At 42.4% G+C, this 11,792-nt stretch overlaps 1 protein-coding gene across 1 annotated transcript in view; it reads right to left on the reverse strand.

The window, feature by feature from the left end:
• ankrd29 (ankyrin repeat domain 29) overlaps nt 1-8,485 on the reverse strand; it is a 90,664-nt gene extending 82,179 nt beyond the window's left edge. Inside the window, exons 1-5 of the mRNA XM_078216984.1 lie at nt 8,459-8,485; nt 6,121-6,231; nt 5,813-5,911; nt 2,267-2,365; nt 1,276-1,374 (exon numbers count right to left, since the gene is read on the reverse strand). Of these exons, the coding sequence (XP_078073110.1) occupies nt 1,276-1,374; nt 2,267-2,365; nt 5,813-5,911; nt 6,121-6,231; nt 8,459-8,485 (435 nt within the window). The remainder of the gene's footprint in view (nt 1-1,275; nt 1,375-2,266; nt 2,366-5,812; nt 5,912-6,120; nt 6,232-8,458) is intronic.
• Between the last annotated feature and the right edge of the window lie 3,307 nt (nt 8,486-11,792).

Here is an 11,792-nt window from a genome sequence, read left to right on the forward strand (position 1 = left end):
ACAGTTGTGGTCTAACCAAGGTTTCTTTCCATGTTTATTTGTACAGCAACTCACCAAGGATTCTATGATAGCACCTTCAAAACCCATGACTTGTACTACCTAGAAGGACAAGGGCAGCAGATGCATGGGAATGCCACCACCTGCAAGTTCCCCTCCAAGCCCCCCACATCCTGACTTGGAACTATTTAAGAAGGATTTCTTAATCTATTTAACAGATTTCTTGTCACTAAATGGGGGTGGCACAGTGGTTAGCACTGCTGCCTCAGTTCCAGGGACCTGGGTTTAATTCCTGGCTTGGGTCACTGTCTGTGTAGAGTTTGCATGTTCTCCCCGTGTCTGCATGGATTTCCTCTGGGTGCTCCGGTTTCCTTCCCCAGTCCAAAGATGTGCGAGTTAGGTGCATTGGCCATGCGAAAGTGTCCCGGGATGCATAGGTTAGAGGGATTAGTGGGATACATATGTAGGATTATGGGGATAGGGCCTGGGTAGGATTGTGGTTGATGCAGACCCGATTGGCTGAATGGCTTCCTTCTGCACTGTAGGGATTCTATGATTAAAGGTGCCAATGGGTATGGGGAAAGAATGGAAGTATGGTGTTGAGATAAAGGATCACCCATGATTACATTGAATGGGCTGAATGACCTTCTCCTGCTCCTATTTTCTATTTCTATGTTTACATCAGTGTTCCTTCCCTGTTTGGTCAAAACCCTGGAGCCCCCCTTGGCATGTTCGCTACGACTCTCATCAAATTTAACAGATGCACCATAGAAAGCATTCTTTCTGGTTGTATCACAGCTTGGTGTGGCTCCTGCTCTGCCCAAGACCGCAAGAAACCACCTTCTTCTGTCGGGAAAAAGATACAAAAGTCTGAGGACACGTACCAACCAACACAAGAACAGCTTCTTCCCTGCTGCCATCAGACTTTTGAATGGACCTACCTTGCATTAAGTTGATCTTTCTCTACACCCTAGCTATGACTGTAACACTATATTCTGCACTCTCTCCTTTCCTTCTCTATGAACAGTATGCTTTGTCTGTATAGCGTGTAAGAAACAATACTTTTCACTGTATACTAATACATGTGACAATAATAAATCAAATCAAATAAACCGGATGGACTTCAGTGGTTCAAGTAGGTAGTTCACCAGCAGCTTCTCCAGGCAATTAAGGAGGGGTAATAAATGCTGACCTAGCTAACAAGGAAACATAAAAAGGACTCAGGTACCATTTTTAAAACTGAAATGGTAGTGTCCCCCAGTCACACAAAGTTCTTACCTTCAGTTGAATGTTAACATTGCATTGTCTGTTGAGTAAGGTCTCCACCACATTGATATGCCCATACTGACTGGCAATTGATAGGGGAGTAGCACCATCCTGTGCAGGAAGAATACATGGAAAATTTACTTTACTTTATCTTCAATTTTCACACCTGCTTTTATTTCCTGAAGACTTATTCCTTAGTAGAATCCAGTTTCCACAGGCACTGGTTATGTTCCAGAATCTTGTTTTTCTTCATGTGTAAGCTTTGACAATGAGTGAAAATAAGCTACATGATTACTATCGGTATAATTGTCAACATGAGCCAACTCTGACGACGTCTACTACGGGTTACAGGATAACAATCATGACTTAGAACAAAGCTAAGGGGAAGTGATGGCCTAGTGGTATTATCGCTAGTCTATTAATCAGGAAACTCAGCTAATGTTCTGGGGACCCGGGTTCGAATCCTGCCCCGGTAGATGATGGATTTTGAATTCAATAAAAAAAATCTGGAATTAAGAATCTACTGATGACCATGACACTATTGTTGATTATTGTAAAAACTCATCTGGTTCACTAATATCCTTCAGGGAAGGAAATCTGGCCTTACCTGGGCTGGCCTACGTGTGACTCCAGAGCCACAGCAATGAGGTTGACTCTCGACTGCCCTCTGGCAACTAGGGAAGAACAATCTTCCGTGCTGCCATCAGACTTTTGAATGGACCTACCTCGCATTAAGTTGATCTTTCTCTACACCCTAGCTATGACTGTAACACTATATTCTGCACTTTCTCGTTTCCTTCTCTATGAACAGTATGCTTTGTCTGTATAGCACGCAAGAAACAATACTTTTCACTGTATATTTGTGACAATAATAAATCAAATCAAATCAAATAAATGCTGGCCAACAACGCCTGGGTCTCACATTAACTGAGTTTCTGGATTAATTGTCAAATGATAACACCACCCGGCCATCGCGTCTGATTACAATATTTAGTTCTCTTACTTTAGTTGCTAGTTCAGTGGAAGCCCCATACTCCAAAAGAAATTTCACAATTGTATCGTTTCCTTGTTGGGCAGCAAAGTATAATGCTGTAGAACCTGACTGTGGAAAAAGAAAGAGCATTAATTCACTCAGCAAAAAGCAGCTACTGCTATGATACTGACTCTACTGCTTTCAATCTTTTATAAGGCTTTAATTATGTTAATTGTAATGACTTAATTGAGTTTGAATTGTTGTTCATCTTAATCCTCCCATTAACGTTTCTTTCTTCCCACACTGACAGATGTTTTCTTCTAACTTTGTTCATGCCATATTGCAGAGAATCTGCTTGTGGCATTTTTTCCCTCAATTGGTCGCTATGATTTTGGCAGAAGGTCCATGTAGGCACTAGCCAGAGTTTGTGTCAATCCTCCACCAAAGTTTTACTGGCCAACCAGATGAACTCAAGAAGAAATTCCCCATTTCAGAAAAGCAAGTAGGAAAAACAAAAAGGGGAGTTTTGACTCATAGAACAAAATTTACAGCATGAAACATGTTGTTCAGCCCAGTGGGTCTGTGCCACTGTTTATGCTTCACTCAAGCCTCTTACTTCTTGCTTCATCTCACGCTATCAACATAACCTTCTATTCTTTTCTAGATTGTATTTTTTTAATATCCGATCATGATATACAGTCATCATTTTGGCAGGGCCAGCATTTACTCCCCATTCGTAATTCCCCTTGAGAAGGTGGAGGTGAGTTGTCTTCTTGAACCAAAGCAATCCACGTGGTATATTGTTGTTACAGAGGGAGTTCCAGATTTTTGACCAGCGACACTGAAGGAATCGTAATGTATTTCCATGTTAAGGCCATGAGTGGCTTGGAGGGGAACATGCAGGTGGTGCTGTTCCCATGCATCTGCTACCCTTGTACTTCGAGGTGGTAGAGTCGAGGGTTTGGAGAGTACCGTTGAAGGAGCCTTGATGAGTTGCTGCAGTGCACCTAGTAAATGGTACACACTACTGCCACTGTGTGTTGATGGTGGAGACAGTGAATGTTGATGGTGGTAGATGAAATGCTAACCAAGCGGGCTGCTTTGTTCTGGATGTACTGCTGAGGCTGTATAAGGCTCTGGTCAGACCCCATTTGGAATATTGTGAGTGGTTTTGGGCCCATAATTAAGGAAGGATATGCTGGCTTTGGAGGGGATCCAGAAGAGGTTCACAACAATGATCCCAGGAATGAAGGGTTTGTCATATGACGAGCGGTTGAGGAATATTTGATTTGATTTGATTTTGATTTATTATTGTCACATGTATTAACATCCAGTGAAAAGTATTGTTTCTTGTGTGCTATACAGACAAAACATACCGTTCATAGAGAAAGAAATGAGAGTCCAGAATGTAGTGTTAGTGAGGGTGAAGAGTCTGGGTCTATACTCAAGGATGAGGAGGGATTTAATTGAAATTTACAGAATACTGAGAGGCCTAGATAGAGTGGACATGGAGAGGATGTTTCCACTAGTGGGAGAGACTAGAACTTGAGGGCACAACCTCAGAGTGAAGAGATGCTCCTTTAAAACTGAGATAAGGAGGAATTTCTTCAGAGGGTGGTGAATCTGTGGAACTCATTGCCACAGAGGGCCTTTGACAAGGTACCACATGGTAGGTTGTTGCAGCGTTTGACAAGGTACCACATGGTAAGTTGTTGCAGCGTTTGACAGGGTACCACATGGTAGGTTGTTGCATAAGGTTAAATCTCATGGGATCCAGGGTGTGGTAGCCAAATGGATACAAAATTGGCTTGATGACAGAAGACAGAGAGTGGTTGTAAAGAGTTGTTTTTCAAACTGGAGGCCTGTGACCAGTGGTGTGCCTCAGGGATCGGTGCTGAGTCCAATGTTATTTGTCATTTATATTAATGATTTGGCTGAAAATTTAGGAGGCATGGTTAGTAAGTTTGCAGATGACACCAAGATTGGTGGCATAGTGGACAGTGAAGAAGGTTATCTAGGATTGCAACGGGATCTTGATCAATTGCACCAGCGGGCTGACAAATGGCATATGGAGTTTAATTTAGATAAATGTGAGGTGATGTATTTTGGTCGATCGAACCAGGGCAGGACTTACTCAGTTAATGGTAGGGCGTTGGGAAGAGTTACAGAACAAAGAGATCGAGGGGTACAGGTTTATAGCTCCTTGAAAGTGGAGTCACAGGTGGACAGAGTGGTGAAGAAGGCATTCAACATGCTTGGTTTCATTGGTCAAAACATTGAATACAAGAGTTGGGATGTCTTGTTGAAGTTGTACAAGACATTGATAAGGCCACACTTGGAATACTGTGTACAGTTCTGGTCACCCTATTATCGAAAGGATATTATTAAACTAGAAAGAATGAGAAAAGATTTACCAGGATGCTACTGAAACTTGATGGTTTGAGTTATAAGGAGAGGCTGGATAGACTGAGGCTTTTTTCTCTGGAGTGTCGGAGGCTTAGGGGTGATCTTATAGAGGTCTATAAAATAATGAGGGTCATAGATCAGCTAGATAGTCAATATCTTTTCCCAAAGATAGGGGAGTTTAAAACTAGAGGGCATAGGTTTAAGGTGAGAGGGGAGAGATACAAAAGGGTCCAGAGGGACAATTTTTTCACACAGAGCATGGTGAATGTCTGGAACAAGCTGCCAGAGGTAGTAGAAAGGCGGGTACAATTTTGTCTTTTGAAAGGTGTTTAGACAGTTACGTGGGTAAGGTGGGTATAGAGGGATATGGGCCAAACGTGGGTAATTGGGACTAGCTTCGGGGTTAAAGAAGGGGCAGCATGGACAAGTTGGGCCGAAGGGCCTGTTTCAATGCTGTAAACCTCTATGACTCTATGGCTGTGTAGGCCAGGTCATTGAGTGTCTTTAAGACAGAGATAGATAGGTTCTTGATCAATAAGGGGATCAAGGGTTATGGAGAGAAGGCAGGAGAATGGGGATGAGAATCATATCAACCATGATTGAATGGCGGAGCAGACTTGGTGGGCTGAATGGCCTAATTCTGCTCCTATATCTTATGGTCTTATGGATGGTGTCGAGCTTTTTGAGTGTTGTTGGAGTTGCATTCATCCAGACAAATGGAGAGTATTCCACCACTTGGGCCTTGGTGGACAAGCTTTGAGGAGTTAGGAGGTGAGTTACTTTCTGCAGGATGTCCACCCTCTGACCTGCTCTTGTAGCCACAGTATTTATATAACTGGTCTAATTCAGTTCTTGGTCAATGGTAACCCCCAGGCTGTTAATAGGGATTCAGAGATGGTAATTATTAGTGACTACCTTAAATTGACAGCCTCTAGTTTTGATTCACCCCAGAACTAAATAATTGGAAACATCTACTCGACATCATACCCTACTGAAACCCCTTCATAGTTTTGAAGACTTTTATTTTAGTCAGTTCTTAGTCTTCTCCTTTTGAACCCACCAAAACAATGATTTATCATTGGAAACCTACTCCATCCAGCATACTGTGTTCCTGGATGAATAGTTTCCAGTTCACATACAGTCATTACAGTAACACTTGCTATGCATTACCTCTCTTTGGATATTGATGTCTGCTCCTTGCAGGATCAGTTCCCGAACACAATCCTTATGATTGCAGTATGAAGCCACCATCAGGGCAGTGGTCCCAAGCTGCCAATAAGAAAATATTAATGATCATCAAGAATTGAGTGGGAGGTTGGAATATTTATTGAAATCAGCCATGAATCAAATAGAGTTAGCAGACAATGCATGCAGTTAACAAAATACAGATATGAAAGCTTTGCTGTAACCCCTACCACAATGAATTATGGGAAAGGGGATACACTTGCTGTTGATTGACATGCATTCATTGACCATACACTATCTCTGCAGTCTGCATCCATTCGACCACTGTTTAAAAGCAGCCTCAAGAGAGTCACGTTTCCTTTTCGTGCAGTCCAGAATACAGCATTTGCAAGTGGCATTTCCCTCTGTTAGAAAAATACAAGTTCAATTTCAGTACTGAAATATATAATCAAAATAGGTAGATGAGTTAAAATGATTCTTAAACATTTTGTAGTCTTAAGTTGCAACTGAGAAAATCATAAGTCAATTTATGCTGTTGCGTCATCAGATCATTTGTGACACAAATTCTGTATTCTAAATGCATTTGTGGTTAGTAACATGCCTGGTACTGTACGGAACGTAGAACTATCCTTAAAAGAAAGACTTGCATCTGGTAGGACCTTTCACAACTTCAGGAACTCCCAAAGCACTTCACAACTACTTTTGAAGTATGGTCACTGTTAAAATATTGGAAATGAGGCAGCCAGTTTCCACTCAGCAATCTCTCATGAACAGTAAGATAAATAATGACCAGATAATCTGTGTTCTAGTTATATTAATACAGGGATAAATATTGGCCCAGGACACTAGGGACAACCTCCTTGCTCTTTTTTAAAGTAGTGCTATGAATCTTTTATGTCCAACTGAGGAGGGATGAGGCAGATATTTTGTGCTGTAAAAAAACAGCTCCAATAGTGAAACATTCCCTCAATCCTTAAGGAGATTACACAATACAGCATTAACACCTTGCAATTATAGTGCCTTTAATATCATATAATGTCCAAAGACTCTTCACAAAACCGTTATCACACAAAATTTGAGCCATATAAGGCACTATTCGGACAGGTGATCAAAAGCTTGATAAAAGAGGTAAGTTTAAGGAGCATCTTGAAGGAGGAGAAAGAGGCAATAAGGAAATAAAAATTGCTAGGCAGCATATTGTCTGTGATGCAATACGTATCCAAGCAATTCAGTAAATACGCTGAGACATAGCACTACATCAGCCTTTTCACCAGGACCTGACTGCAGGGCCAATATACATTTACCAATGTCACCAAGATTGCTAAGGTAAAATTCCCCATCACATTCCTCATATCTTTCCATCAGCACTATTAATCCTTCCCTTTCTCTTTTGACAGGGCTATTCATAGATTACAGGGAAGATCTCATTGCATCTCCTTTTTTTCTTTGTTACAATTATGAGGTTTATGTTTTGAGACTGTGGGTGGGATTCTCCGCTCTCGTCCATTCCCGCACTGCTGTCAGCGAGAATGGAGAATTTGACGCTAAGCCAAAGCTACATTCACTGCAGTGGCATTGGAGAATCCCAGCCATGGACGAGGTCAGGGTTTTTGGCACGTGTCTTTAACTAAAGTAAAATGAAGGGGATCATGTGACCTGCTCTGAAGTCTGTCTGACAACAAAGCTGGGTGATTTGATTGTTAGAGATAAACAACAGGGCACAGATTTAAAGCAATTAACAAAAGAAGCAAATGTGATGTGAGAAAATACACTTTCACGCAGCAAGTGGTTTGGATCTGGAATGCACTGCCTGGAAGTGTGGTGGAGGCAGGTTCAAATAGAGACATTCAAGAGGACATTAGATGATTATTTGAATAGAAACAATGTGCAGGGGAACAGGGAAAAGGCAGGGGACTGGCACTAAGTCATAACGCTCATTTTAAGAGCCAACGCAGACGCAATGGGGCAAATGTCCTCCTTCTGCAATGTAACAATTCTGTGATGAAGGTGAGCCTGATTGTTTGACTGGGACGAAGTTGCTTACACTTGGAGACGATGGCAGCAGCAAATACTGAATACTTCTGGATGATCAGTTCCTGTCCCTGGTCACCCAGCAGCCATGACTCTGTAATCCCGACTATATCATACCCGTTTACATCTATTTGCACAATTAATCCATCCACTGCATTGTGAATGCTCTGCGCATTAAGGCACAAAGCCTTTAGGCCCGTTTTCTTTGGTACCTTTGCTATCTAGATGGTGCTTTGAGCTAAGAGCTGTGGCAGTTGCTCTCCTTTTGTCCCACTGCCCCCCTTATTTTATACCTGTAATGACATATCAATATTTCCCACAATAGGATTGGACCTAGGTTGTCAAAACCATCAGATTTAAATTTAATAGGTTCTTGGTATCTAAGTGTCTGATTCAAATTGATTGGCTGAATTCAAAAAAATCAGAAGTCTTGGTAACACTGCTGCTTGGCCTTTCGATACAAATGTTTCAGTTTGGACTCTCTGTGTACTTGCATTTTTTAACTCTCTAAGCACAGCAAAAGGACCATCTTTTTAAAGAAACCATGCAATGCTTTCTCCCGAGCATTTTACAATTTTACAGCCACCAATCTACAATTACTCTCCTCAACTTCGCAACAATAGCCATGGTCCTGAAGGTGTGGGACAAGGATCGGAGTCGTCATCTGTTATATTTTGTAGATATGGCAACCAGGTTCAGCATAGCTATTACAGTAAACAACAAGGACAGATGGAAAATAGTGGATAAAGAAATGGGAAAGAAGGTCAGCTCAGGCCTTGAGTCACCAACAAAATTCTTAATAGATAATGGAGGTGAAATTGTGAATGAAGAGTTTAGGGACATGTGTGAGTCCTTAAATATTATAGTCATGCACATTGCTACAGAAAGTCCATTCAGCAATGGCTTGTCGGAAAGAAGCCATGCCATAATTAGTGAAATGTTACACAAATTACAGACAGATCAGTCAAACTGCAAGTTTGAAATGGCACTGGCAAGAGCAATACATACAAAAAATTCCTTGCAGATTATTGGGGCGTATAGCGCATAATCCAGAATCCAGAATCGTACAACCAGAATCCAAAATTGCCTTCAGTGCTATATGATGATCCTCCAGCACGAGAGGGCACGACTAGTAGTTCTACTTTTGCCATTTACTTAAATGCACTACTGCCGGCAGAAAAGCATTTATCAAAGCTGAAGCATCAGAAAACATTGAGAGAGCTTTAAGACATCATATAAGACTACCTGGGGGAGATTTCTGTTCTGATGAGCCCTTTCATTATAAGAGAGAAGGACGCAAGGAATGGAGGTCTAGAAAAAATTATTGGACATGACAGGAAAACTCTAATAATACAACATGGGAATCAGTCTATAAAAGAACACTCTTCACAAACAATCGGGGTGAGTTATGAACTTTCAAACTCTGAGAACATGAGTGATGGTGACAATAATGAAGCATCCTGTACTTCACATCCCTATGAGTTCTACAATTTGGAGCCAGTGGGACAGGATTTGAGAGCTCAGGAAATATTGATATGCGAATTGATCATAAAGAACATGAAAAAGTAATCTCATGCAGGGCTTTAAGTAGGTTCCTGGTGGTGTACTGGCAAGCAGGATCAGACAAGTGGAGGGAGGCCATGATAGTGGGATGAGCAGGTAAGTATTTGGGCAAATATAAAAATTTTCTAAATGTCCAAGATGAGGGATGAGGTGAGATTGGCAGTAGGAAGCACAAGAGTGGAGAATAGTAAAATGTAGCTCATGTTCGAGTACTGACTTGGGAGGTACATATAGAAGGAAAAGATCACATGGTAGAAAAAATCTCCAGTAGTCTAAAGAGGTCTCAACAAGAGAAAAGAGGCTTCAGCCTGACAGGACGACAGTGTAGCATAGGAAATGGAGATCCTTCTTGGCAAAAAGACGGAAGTGATTGAAAGCTGTTTGTCGCTGCTATTAGAATAGAAAATAGATGATAAGAGAGCGTTACAAAGCTGGAAAGAATTCAGGGTATATTTGGAGGTTGATGATGAGGTCAACCTGCTCTATCATACAGATGGATCTGTATGGAAAAGATCCTATCAGATGGGACCTAAATAGCCCAGGCTAGGTTGGTAACTAGAGGTTTTGAGGAATGCTTGGGGATAGAGAGATCAGGGTAGACTTAGCCACTCCAGCCAGGGTGTCACTCCCAAGGTGGCACTGCCCCCTGCCATCCTGGCAGTGTCAGGTACTTCCCACTGCCTCGGGAAAGCAGCCAGCATAATCAAGGACCCAATGCACCCCAGACCTAGGGCAGAATTTTCCTGTTCCGCCCGCCACAGGAATCGTAGCGAGCGAGACATAGAACATGTAAAGGTCCATTGATCTCAAGAAGGATTTTCCGTCTTGGGCAAGCACGTCTGGAAAGTCCCACCCATTCTCTCTTCCACCTTCTTTTGTCAGGAAAAAGATACAAAAGTCTGCGATCGTGTACCAACCGATTCAAGAACAGCTTCTTCCCTGCTTTTGACTTTTGAATGATCCTACCATATATTAAGCGTTTGATAAGCTCCCCCATGGTCAGCTCATGAAGGAAGTAAGGATGTGTGGGATAGAGGGAAATTTGGCCGATTGGATAAGTAACTGGCTATCTCACAGAAAGAAGTTTAACAACACCAGGTTAAAGTCCACCAGGTTTATTTGGTAGCAAAAGCCACACAAGCTTTCGGAGCTCCAAGCCCCTTCTTCAGGTGAGTGGGAATTCTGTTCACAAACAGGGCATATAAAGACACAGACTCAATTTACATGAATAATGGTTGGAATGCGAATACTTACAGCTAATCAAGTCTTTAAGATACAAACAACGTGAGTGGAGAGAGCATCAAGACAGGCTAAAAAGATGTGTATTGTCTCCAGACAAGACAGCCAGTGAAACTCTGCAGGTCCAGGCAGGCTGTGGGGGTTACAAATAGTGTGACATGAACCCAATATCCCGGTTGAGGCCGTCCTCGTGTGTGTGGAACTTGGCTATCAGTTTCTGCTCAGCGACTCTGCGCCGTCATGTGTCGTGAAGGCCGCCTTGGAGAACGCTTACCCGAATATCAGAGGCCGAATGCCCGTGACCGCTGAAGTGCTCCCCAACAGGAAGAGAACAGTCTTGCCTGGTGATTGTCGAGCGCATTCCAACCATTATTCATGTAAATTGAGTCTGTGTGTTTATATGCCCTGTTTGTGAACAGAATTCCCACTCACCTGAAGAAGGGGCTTGGAGCTCCGAAAGCTTGTGTGGCTTTTGCTACCAAATAAACCTGTTGGACTTTAACCTGGTGTTGTTAAACTTCTTACTGTGTTTACCCCAGTCCAACGCCGGCATCTCCACATCATATCTCATAGCAGACAGAGGGTGGTGGTGGATGAAAAATTTTCAGACTGGAGATCAGTTACCAGCAGTGTACCACAGGGATCAGTGCTGGGTCCTCTGCTATTTGTGATTTTTATCAATGACTTGGAGGAGGGGGCTGAAGGGTAGATCAGTAAATTTGCTGATGACACCAAGATTGGTGGAGTAGTGGATGAGGTGGAGGGCTGTTGTAGGCAGCAAAGAGACATTGATAGGATGCAGAGCTGGGCCGAAAAATGGCAGATGGAGTTTAACCCTGATAAGTGTGAGGTGATTCATTTTGGTAGGACAAATTTGAATGCGGATTACAGGGTCAAAGGTTGGGTTCTGAGGAATGTGGAGGAACAGAGAGATCTTGGGGTTCATATCCACAGATCTCTGAAGGTTGCCACTCAAGTGGATAGAGCCCGTGAAGAAGGCCTATAGTGTGTTAGCGTTTATTAACGGGGTTTGAGTTTAAGAGCAGTGGGGTTATGCTGCAACTGTACAGGACCTTGGTGAGACCACATTTGGAATATTGTGTGCAGTTCTGGTCACCTCACTATAAGAAGG

This window comes from Mustelus asterias, chromosome 7 (genome assembly GCF_964213995.1).
Source record: "Mustelus asterias chromosome 7, sMusAst1.hap1.1, whole genome shotgun sequence".
Taxonomy (NCBI): Eukaryota; Metazoa; Chordata; class Chondrichthyes; order Carcharhiniformes; family Triakidae; genus Mustelus; species Mustelus asterias.